This window comes from Parasteatoda tepidariorum, chromosome X1 (genome assembly GCF_043381705.1).
Source record: "Parasteatoda tepidariorum isolate YZ-2023 chromosome X1, CAS_Ptep_4.0, whole genome shotgun sequence".
NCBI classification, from domain to species: Eukaryota; Metazoa; Arthropoda; class Arachnida; order Araneae; family Theridiidae; genus Parasteatoda; species Parasteatoda tepidariorum.
The window spans coordinates 27,026,435-27,038,267 of NC_092214.1; the positions used below are offsets into that span (position 1 = coordinate 27,026,435).

The window sequence follows — 11,833 nt, forward strand, 5'->3', positions numbered from 1 at the left end:
TTCAAAACAAACAGATAAAATCTTTATTTAAAACCTTAAAATAAACTCAAAAGTAGTTTGTTTCTCAAGAATTCCATACACCAGATACACATTTGTTACCACATCCGTCATTGCAGCACAAAAGAGGACTTTTGCAATCTGAATGATTTATACATTCATCAACAGGGCTCCACTGAGTGAAAAAACTGCAGAGTCTATTTGGAACTGGAGGACAAGAGCGAACTAGGATGGAAAAGAAACTATTAATAATTAAAAATCATTGAAATTGAATTCAAAGTAGAATTTTATGGCAAAAGCAACTATAATATGAACTAGAAGGAAAAGAAATTTAACTCCTTTGAAATGTAAGACTTTCGAAGTGATTTATATGTTGGTCTATAAAATTAGTTTAAAATAAAAGTATACACAATAGAAGTCTCAAATGCATATTTATGTAAGGAAAAAATTACTACGCTCTCAAATTATAGCGAATCTCGACTGAGGCAAGGACTGAAATTATCAAAATCAGGTGATCGGATTAAACAGGGGAATTGTAGAACTTATTAGAAACTATCTTTCATCATTCACCAGGCAAATAAACTAGTTTTGATATTTCCCCTTTCACCTTCCTAAACAGCGATCCCTAAATTCGCTACCGTTTTATTCTTAAGAATAAATAGTAATTTGAGATCCTTATTGCACACTTTTTTTACATCATTAAAAAGGGTCTAAAAATGTCCATTAAGGGTGATGGTTAAGGAACCCCCTGTATATTTGATGCTTATATAGTTTGACAAACACACTTTAGAATATTTTTGCAAAATATATTAATCATAATTTTTTTGAGGGGAGGGTGGATCTGGAAAGAACCTTAAGGGCCCTTCTCTAATAGTCTTGGATTTTAGCTTTTAAATTTCCTTATATTACGTTTTTTTTCCTTCCCTTTTAAGCTTTATGATCGAATATGATTCGGTAGAAAAATGCTTTTAATCACTATATTTTTTCATTTAAACATACGAAAACAGATTTGATGCTGAAAAATTCTAAACGTGAATTATTTAAACTTGCAAGCGTATGATTCGTAATCTTTCTAAAACTGCTGATTTTAGAATTTTATATTTGTTAGAAGAAAAAAAAATCAGTTTTTTATTCATTTTTAGAAGAGTGTTTATAAAAAGTGGTAACTTATATTTTACGGGAATTTTCTGATAGCTGCGAATTCTCTTAAAATATAGTTTGATCAGATTACTAAATCTATTTTTAATTTCTATTAGATGGTGAGTCACGGGTACATTAATTCATTTAACATCAGACAAATCAATTCAATTACCACCAAATTTAATTTTTAAAAAGCATTCTAAAAAGTTTAGAACTCAGACCTCTGAAAATATCGGAAATTTCTAGAATAACACCAGATTATCCTCTTTCTTTTTACACGCCTCATAGGTAATTTCTGAGTTGAGTATCTATCAATCATTTATTTGTTGTGTAGATGAGAAATAATATCTCCCCATTTGGCAATTTAGTTAGCTTACAAGCGAAGAGGCCTTATAAATTTAACCAAATGAGCAAATTAGTTTTATGAGCCATTCCGTAAAAATATAAATTTAGTTAAATCATTTGAACTAAATTTCGTTTTATTATTCAGGGTAACCGTAGTTAAAGTATTTGTTACGACTTTGCTTCAAAAACTATGCTGCAAATTTTGATGCAAATTTGGTAGTGGCTTGTAGAAACAATGGTAATTATATCTAACAAAATTAAAAAGAAAAACATTGGTTGCTTGTTTTAGTTGTGGAGATCCCATCACGTTTTCCCTTGAAACTAAAATAGCATACCTGCCAACTTTCAATCCTAACGAGAAAGATTTTTCCCAGTGGTAGTAAAATAGCATTTGATTTGCTATTTTATGCCGAAACGTACGTTGTATTTTGAAAAATTTAAAGCGATTTATCTCACGAATATTACATATTTTTTTATATGCTTAAATTTTTTAAAAATAGTTGGTCAAAAAAATAATAATTTAAATTTATAAATGCAAGGTATATATAGAAAGCATACCTTTTACTGCCACTTTAAATATAGAAATAAAATTTTACGCCAAATGCGTAAAAGTTGGCAGGTGTGAAATAGTATAGCATTCCATGTGCGTACGATTTCCGTGCTTCACTACTTTCCGGCTATAACGACCGAACAACTTCCAGATAACAGCAGAAAGTGATAAACACCAAGCTGAATGTATTTTGAAAACACAAAATTAAAATTTACATACTTTTTTATTTCCACGACCTCTTTGTAAAGCCATTATGGGTGGTGTTAGAAGCCAATTTTTTTTGCTAGACAAAATTCCCAGAATTATATAACATTTTCCGATTATTATGACATTGTTGCATAGATTTTGACAAGGACAGCTCAAAATTCCAACTTTAATTGTCCATTTCTGTATTGTATTTGCGCTTTATTCACGTTCTTTTATCAAGTATAAACGCACCATACATTAAAGTAAATAAAAATTAATCTAAGAAGACAGTCACTTACCCTTGCGCTGTACATCATTGCAATCATTCTCTATAAAACATTGGTGAACACATTTTTGTAGTTTTTCATAACAATTACTGCAGGAAGTGCTCATATTTGCCATCAAATCAAATGCTGTTTGTCTTTTTTGGCCCACATTTGAGTTCTTTTCAGGCGGTGTAATTATTCCTTGACGTTTTGTTAATACAGTTGGTTCTGTTGAAGCCACTAAATCTTTCGTTGGCAAAGTAGTTAAGGTAGTTTCTTCAATTCGATTTATCAACATTGTTGTAGCTTCCCATAAGCCATGTTCAATAGCTTTCACAACATGTTCTGTATTTTCATTTATGGCCCCTTCTGACAACGGATCTTTTGGATCAAGAAGGCCTGTTTTAGCATGAGCCCAAAAATTACGCAATGCTGATAATATTGGGGTGCCTTCAGCACTACTCCAATTAATACCAACTTCCGGTGCTGTTTCGTTTGTTTCATCTTCCAAATGTATCAATTGTTCAAAAACTTCGGAAAACAATGTAGTCATTGCAGTAACCTCTTCTATACTGGTAACATTTTCCTCTATATCTGATGTATTAAACAGAAAAGGAAACTCTAGAAAAAAAAAATGTATTAAATTCATACTTCATGGAGTTTCTTATAACTAAAGATTTTTACCCATTGGAACAATAGCGTATAAATTTTGCATTTCTGGGTTAATAATTTTAACTTTAAACGACTTTTGACCACTCCATCAATATTTAAAAAAACGTAACCTTACAGACTTTAAAGAATGAATAATAAACTTAATGCCAAAAAGTGAAAGCCAAGTTAGTTCTAAGTCATGTAAAGTTAATTAAATTTCAGTTCACTTCCTCTAAGAAATATATTCCACATATTAGTGTAAAATTTACTATTTACAGTTTAAGCAATTTAAAGCCAGATGCAGTTATCAAAGAAAGTTTAAATTTTCATTTCTCCATATCTGTTTAAAAGATTCTATTTAAATTCCGCTTCTTTATTTGAAATTTTATAGTTTCATGATGATGTACAATTTTGAAGCTTAACTAAATATTTTTTTCGATGATAAATAAATTAAAAATAAAGAGATTTTTTATATAGAATTAATTTTAGATAAACTAGTTTTATAATTGTGTAAAACGTAAAGTTTTAACGCTTAAATAGTCAAGAGATGTGGCAAAAATTGCCAAAATAAAATCAGTATTGAGGGGTCCAAACTAACGACCGCTTTCCATATTAAAGCATTGGGACCATATTTTACAGTAGCTGGAGGAGTTCATCGGAAAGAGTAAAAGCTTATTCGAAAAAGTCATTGAGCAAAAAAAAAACCTCGCATGCATTTAATTAACATATTTAAGGTCTACTCTGAACAATTTAGCACTTGACAATCTGATTACTAGGAAAATGTATTCAGTATGTTCCAGTTTTCAAATTTTAGCTTTTTATTTGAATTGCTTCTGATTTTTTAAAAAGTCGAATTTACAGAATTCATTTTTCGGGAGTTATGCCAATTTCGTTTACATTTTGGAAAATTTAGTTATTTTTAAAAAAAAATTATGTAAAATTGTACCTTATAATTCAAAAATAATCACCAAATTAAAAACGATGCAACTAAGAATTTAAAAATACGTATTTTGCTTATGGTCATCTTGGGATAAATTTTTTTCTTTTAACTGCATTAAAAAATTGTAAAAATAGTTCCTAAGATATGGAAAAATAAACAAAAAGTGAAAATTATCATAAATGTATGCCGAACATGAGGTTACTCTCTTCATATTTTGAAGTTGTTCAACGTACCAAAAACAAATCAAACATACCATTTTGAAACATACCAAAATTCCCTGTTCATCTTTTGAAAAAAAAAATTTTAAAATTTGGAGAAAACAGCTAGAAAAAATTTAGTTGCAGTTAATACCAAAATTTTTTTTTAATTTTTTTTATAGGAGTATCTTAATATAACAGTTAAATAAAAATGGGTTCAAGTTTACTTTTATAGGGAAATTGAGCATTAATAGCTATGAACCAGAGTTTAGAATTTTTTCGATCTTAATGACGACTAAATTGTTAATTTGCAGTTTTCAACCGATATTTCTAAAGAAATAAGAGTTTCAAGATAGATAAATCACATTTATTTAAATTTAGAGAATCCTAAAAACTTTCCTGCTCTATAGAATTGTAGCCCTACAAATTTGTGTCTTGAATAAAAAATTGTAAAATGAGACGTTAAATAAATAATTTCAACCACAAATAACAGATAGTTGAAATTTGAATTAAAATTAATGAATCCAGAAAGCTTTAATCATTTTTTTTGAAATAATTCTAATTTTTAAGCAAAGTTTTTTCGTGAAATTGTATATGAAAGTGAGTGCTTTTTTCAGAATACAATGCATTAGCGATATGAGAATTGAGTTAAATTAAGAGAAAAAAATTTAGAAAATTTCTAAAAATTAGAGTGCAAATTTTGATTATCGTAAGTCATACAATGCACTGACTACATAGAAACCAACTACTTTTTAAAAATACAAAACTAAAAATATTTTATAAAAGAGTATCATTAAGAGTATCACTCACCAAAAGTATCATTAAGTGAAAACCTAAGAAAATTGTAGCAAAACTGATTTCAATTTCCTTAAATCTTTTCTCCACGATCTGGGAACTATGGTCTCCATAGTTTTGAGAGCGGTCTTAAGTTTGCGTTCCTTAATAATAATTTTACTTTTTGCGTATATCATATATCGAGAACGTTATAAGTGAATTTAAAAATTTTTGTACACAATTATAAAATTAGTTTATCCAGAGATAATTCTATGCTAACTTTTAGTAAATAAGTATTTTCTTAATAACCGAAAAATCTTTAATTGTATGGTATATTATTTTTTACAACAATTTAAAGTGAAGTTTAAAATGAAAAATGCAAAATTTGAGCGAAATCTGTCGAATGGTTTGAGAAATCAAATTTTTAATATACGATATTTTTAAAAGAAAGTCATACATTTGAAATTTGATTTCTCAGGAATTATTAGATTTCGCTCAAATTTTGCATTTTACCATTTAAAATTTCATTCTATAAAATTATGTAAAAAATTTTGTACCTTACAATTTAAAATTTTTCGACTATTTAAAAAAATTATAAATATTCAAATTTATTTTTTGTATTGAATAATATTTTGACAAACGAATTTTATAATTGCGTGCAAAAAAATTTCAATTGACTTAAAAAGTTTGAGAAATGGCGAAATACGCAAAAAGTAAAATTAACATTAAAGGGTCCAATTTAAGAATCGCTCTCATGGCCAAACTATGGGAACAATATTTTCGAGATTGCTGCTATCCCCTATATTTTAGCGATCAGAAATCCGAATGCATCGAAAAAAATGTATGCTTATTCAAAAAAGTATGTGATTTCATAACTTAAAATGTCGTCTGCACTTATTAATTAGCCTATTTGAGGTCTCCACTTTGAGCCATTAAGATGGAATCCTAGAACGTGAAGATCCGATCATTAGATCAAAAGTTATTCATTGTGGTCCGGTTTTTTTTTGGCTCACTTTACAATAACACCCTTATGAAACTGAAGCATGCTAAGATTAAATAAAATATTTACTATAAGCTACATTTTGCATGGAATTCGGATTCCATAATTGTGCAAAAAATTTTCAATCATCTTAAAAAGTTCGATGATACGCAAAAGATAAAATTAAGGGTTCCAAACTTTCGACTGCTCTACTGAACAAATTAGTGGGGCCATATTTCGGAGATTGCGGCTACCCGCTATATTTTGAGAGTTAGAAATCGAATAAAGGTATGTTTATTCAGAGAAAGCAAAAAAAAAAAAAATTTAAGCACTTTAATGACGTTTTAACAGAACACCTTAACCGATTTATCTTGTACTAAGATGCAATTTTAGTGGTTCAAATCAATATGTTCCTCAAATATGCTAAATATTTTGCGTAGACGATATTCAAAGTTGCTAAACCAGACGCAAAAAAGTATTTTCTCTGAAGAAACATACCTTATTTTTCGACGAATGTTAATTTTTATCTCAAAATATGAAGGAGGATATAGCCGCAATCGGGAAAACATGTTACAAAAAATTGAGTCAAGAAAGTGGACAAAGATTTTACCCATTTTATTTTTCGTGCATTTTTCATACCTAGAAATATCCAAGCGAATCGAAAACATTAGTTCTAAGATGAAAGTATTTATATTTTGCAATTGTTAATTTTCGTTATTTAATTTAATAGTCCACAAGATATTAAGTTTTAAGGTAGAGTTTTAAATAACAAAATCCAAAATATAGACGAAATTAGTCAAATAGTGTCTTTGTAGTGAAATTTCAAAAATATAATTTTGAAAGACTTTCTTGGGAATCATAGTTTGTTCAAATTTTGGAATTTGTAATTTAAAATTATATAGTTAAGAAAACTTTAAAAATATGTAATACAATTTAATTTTTTTAAAGTGAAAAAAAATATTTTATTTACATGGAAATTTTTTGGGAAAAATTAGCTTTGCAATTGTGTACAAAGTTTTTTTTTTTTTTAGATTAGTTTGAATAGTTTGAGTTAGGGCAAAATACGAAAAATGTATATCAAGGGAACTAAACTTTCGAACGAATTCCTGACTAAACTATTGGGACCATATTTTCTAGATTATGACTATTCCCTAATTTTGAACGTTTGAAATTAGAATCTAAATTAATATATTTAAGTTTCTCAAACAATTTAACGCAGAAATTTCCGCTTATTAGTTCAAAAGTTTAAGAATTTGTTTTCACTTTGCACATTGTACAAGTTATTTATTTAAAGAAGCGAGTGTAATCAAAGAAATCTTCTATACGAAAGCAAAATGCGTGAAGCTATAAATATTCCTTTCTGAAAAGTTTCGAAACTTTTTGTAAAAAAAGGAGCACTGCACTTAAAAATTCAACACATGTACTGAATACTAAATATGCCTTATACTGTACTGTCTGTTTCATTTTATCAGAGTACACATACCTCTTATTACAATGATAACAACAACGGCTGAGAAAGCAATGAAAACAAAATGGACGTATCGCATTTTCATTCAATAATTTACGTTATATTCTATTATTCCAAATCGTATGAAGTCTACAAATGCAGAACAACGTCAGGAAGTTGCGTACATACCTCGAACCATAGCACTAAACACCGTAGTTTGAGGAAACACAAATAGTATTATTAAAAAATTCATTTTGATTAAATTTTACAATAACTTTCTTTTAAAACTACTAACGCGGAGTATCATAAGCCACCTTCGCTAAAACCGAAACAACAAAATGAATTTTAGTGAAGAAATGTAGTTGTCTATTCGTGTTATTACTGATTGGTTTAGTGTATTATTGCATGTTTTCCGGCGCCTTATTTCTGCCTTACGGGCTTTTTCCGTTGCGGAAGTTTTGAGCTATCGAACAAAAAGGCGTAAGTTCGTACCTCCAATTCACCGAAGAATAATGACACTTCAATGCAAATAGTTGTTGTTGTTAATTTACGTCGCACTAGAGCTGCACAATGGGCTATTTGCGACTGTCTGGGAAAACATCCCGGAGGATGATCCGAAAACATGCCATCACAATTTTGATCCTCTGCGGAGGGAATGGCACCTCCGCTTCGGTAGCCCGACAACCTGCGCGCGAAGTCGAGCACTTTACGGTAGCATAGTTTAACGAGGACCAATATCGCACACCCTCGGTCCCTACGCAGACTGATCCAAGTGGTTACCCACCCGCACACTGACCGCAGTCAGTGATGCTTGACTTCGGTGATCTGCTGGGAACCGTGTCTTAACGATCAGTCCACTGCGGGACTCAATGCAAATAGAGAGCATAGGCATTAACATGAAGAACTGTAGAATTTGTACTGATTTTATTCAGAATTAGATGCCGGAAAGAACTTTTCCCTAGATTCAAGTAAGCATTTAGCATGAAGATCCAACATTAGAATTTCATCGTTAAAGTTACACCACCAACACGTTGTTAACATGTTCTGCTCTCTTAGTTCTGCAATCAAACACTTGTATGCTATTCCCTTGTAAGCGCTGGTTTTTAAAACAAGCTTTTGTGCTTCATATAAATCTGCACCAAACCCACCGTATGCATCAAACCGACCGTAATTTTAGTCTGTTAACCATAAAATGAATACTGGGCTAGTTTGCAGGTCGCTGTCGGGAACTAATCTTTTGGGGGACAGGCCATACATTATGACATTAATACTACTAGGCAAGCACTTTTTTTGTGTCTTTAGTACGCAAACCTGCAGATTTATGATAAATAAAAAGTTTATAAATAAAAAGTTTAAGTTTTCATATCACACACTCTTATGTTAATTTATTGGGTCCCGCAGTAGACTGATCGTTAAGACACGGTTCCCAGCAGATCACCGAAGTCAAGCATCACTGGCTGCGGTCAGTGTGCGGGTGGGTGACCACTTGGATCAGTCTGCGTAGGGACCGAGTGTGTGCGGTATTGGTCCTCGTTAAACTGTGCTACCGTAAAGTGCTCGACTTCGCGCGCAGGTCGTCGGGCTACCGAAGCGGGGGTGCCATCCCCTCCGCAGAGAATCAAAATTGTGATGGCATGTCTTCGGATCATCTCAAGGGATATTTTTCAGACCCTCTGAGAACTCTAGTGTGCTCCAAAGCTAGATTCAGGATTTCCCTTGTTTTTTGGGCTTGGTTCAAAATTACAAGGCTACCGAGTTGTACATTGATAACCATAAACCTAAAAAGTGGGTTGATTGTTTGATGCCGGTTGTAAAATAAAATAACTCAAGAGATTAGTTTGAGTTATTTTATTTTGCAACCGGCATCAATTGTGAAATTTCACAAAAAATTGATTTTACTAGTTAGTATTCATAACAATAAGTCTGGAAAGTGTAATAAATTGCTACTCTTTTCTTAAAACTAATCATTATGAACAGTTATCGCTTGCATGAATAATAACCATTTACCTAAGAAATCTTTATGAAAATGCTGCCACTGTGTCACTGTTTTTATGAAAATGCTCTTATATTTAATTATTAGTTATATTGGTCCCGCAGTGGACTGATCGTTAAGTCACGGTTCCCAGCAGATCACCGAAGTCAAGCATTACTGGCTGCGGTCAGTGAGCGGGTGGATAACCACTTGGATCAGTCTGCGTAGGGACCGAGGGTGTGCGGTATTGGTCCTCGTTAAACTGTTCCACCGTGAAGTGCTCGACTTCGCGTGCAGTTCGTCAGGCTACAGAAGCGGGGGTGCCATGCCCTCTGCAGAGGATCAAAATTGTGATGGTATGTCTTCGGATCATCCTTAGGGATGTTTCCCAGACCGTCGCCAATAGCCCATTGTGCAGCTCTAGTGCGACGTAAATGAACCACAGCAGCAACAACAACAATTAGTCACATTGATTGATTTATAGCAGTTTATTTGAATAATTATGATATCTAGAATCTTAATCTAAATAATAATTAAAGTAATAAATTTGATGGAACTTATTCCATTCGTTTGTATGCATTTATTTATTTTTATTTATTCAAGCACATTCATATAAAGTCTAGTATTTCATTATAAAGTACGGCTTATAAGCTCGTGTAAAGTTGAAGAACAGATAGCATAATTCAGAGAAGAACACACAAATATACAAACTAGGTTACGACGAGATTCGAATCCGCTACCCTTGCGCTACAGTGCGTAAGGGCTAAAATTACTAATATACTCCCATAAGGGCTAAAATTACCAGTTTTTTTATGTTTTCTGGTGATATTAGTCTCCTTTTCCTGAACAATGATTTTTCAGGTTTCAAAAACTTTTATTTTTCTCTTTGCATAAACATGAATTTGCTAATCTAAATGAGTCCAACCGTGGACTGATATCGGACTTCAGTCCAGCGGGGCAGGAGTTTGATTCTCTACTCCGTTAAGACTTAGCGGAGTAGAGAATCAAAGGGATCGGGGTCTTAACGGAGGGTCTTAACGCATATGCAGCACACGTGCTCGTAAAATCTGTGGAATCGAAAGTCCAGTGGTCGGTCACTGATTTGTACCATGAGTACAGTGACCAGGAGAAAAATATCCTTCCTCTTCAGATCTATGTCTAAATTGAGAAGGTGACATCATGAAAATTGCGATAGCATGTCTTCGGATCATCCTCATAGATGTTTCCTAGATCCTCGCCAATAACCCATTGTACAGCTATAGTGCTAATCAAATAAAGTACCTACTTACCGTGGATCGATCGTAAGACTAGTAAAATATCGAAGTTAAGCAAGTGAGCGAGTGGGCGACTACTTTTGATCAGACTGAGTAGGGACGAAGGGTGCGTGCTATCGGTCCTCATTAATCTGTTTTACCGCCAAATGATCGACGTCACGAGCAGGTCACCGGGATACCAAACAGGTACAGCCATCTCCTCTGACGAAAATCAAAATTGTGATGGCATGTCTTCAGTATTTTGTATTCGTACTTTGGAAAGTAATTTGAACACAAAATTATATATGTATATATACACTGATGTGCAAAACTTAAGAACAAGTGGTTTTTCGGCCACAGCTCCCCAACAAAGTATAAGATAGGCATGAAATTGCAGTATAATATGCACGTAATTCAGTAGAAAGATTATTTGCATGCAAATTTTAGAAATAAAACGTCGTAGGTGATGTAAGTGTACGTAAACCTTGTGGGTCGGCGCGCGCAGGTCAAAGCTGTGATAAAAGGATGAAGAGCACCGTAGTTAAAGACATGACATGGGATTGGTCAAGGCAGTTGAATGCTCAGGGACAGTTGGTCGAAGGATACGAATTGGTTTGCTGACTCATCCTCATCTTTTGTTATTATTTGGATAACCTTTGGTAAGGTATTGACTGGCTTGTAGTGGATTAAGCTACGAGTCAGTGTTTGTTTCTTCAGGGTGGGACCAGTCTTGTCTACCCCATGGATGATACCGGCAATTCAGAGAATGTTCCCCTCACTAATTCAAATCTTATCGGCATGACCGATATTTCTTTAAACGCGGATATTATTCCTTCGTCTACGGAAGAAATCGCAGCCCCCCTCGCTATTAGTTTAACTGAAACTACACCCGCTCCGTGTACAAGTAGGACAGCGGACGAGGAGTATGATTCATTAGGCAAAATTAAAGTACTTAGCGATAATTATAATCAAGATGAGTATAGATATGCGGACAAATTATTTGACAAATATAGTGAATTAACTGGCGAATTATTTCGCGCTATGGAATTTATCCTAAATCATAATTTTAGTGAAAGTAATATTCTCAACGAAAGTTTCAAAAAATTGATAATTACGAAAAATGAGATTGATAGAAT

At 32.5% G+C, this 11,833-nt stretch overlaps 1 protein-coding gene across 2 annotated transcripts; it reads right to left on the reverse strand.

Moving 5' to 3' along the window:
* Positions 1-7,868, reverse strand: LOC107440327 (uncharacterized). 2 transcript variants are annotated; one of them, XM_016053227.2, is made up of 3 exons: positions 7,662-7,868; positions 2,518-3,105; positions 1-222 (listed from the first exon to the last, which is right to left on the reverse strand). In XM_016053227.2, the coding sequence occupies exons 1-3, from the start codon at positions 7,723-7,725 to the stop codon at positions 65-67; spliced, it is 810 nt and encodes a 269-aa protein (XP_015908713.1). In that variant the 5' UTR covers positions 7,726-7,868; the 3' UTR covers positions 1-64. The 2 variants fall into 2 exon arrangements, with proteins under 2 accessions (XP_015908713.1, XP_015908712.1); XM_016053226.4 differs by having other exon boundaries at positions 7,509-7,854.
* Positions 7,869-11,833: the final 3,965 nt, after the last annotated feature.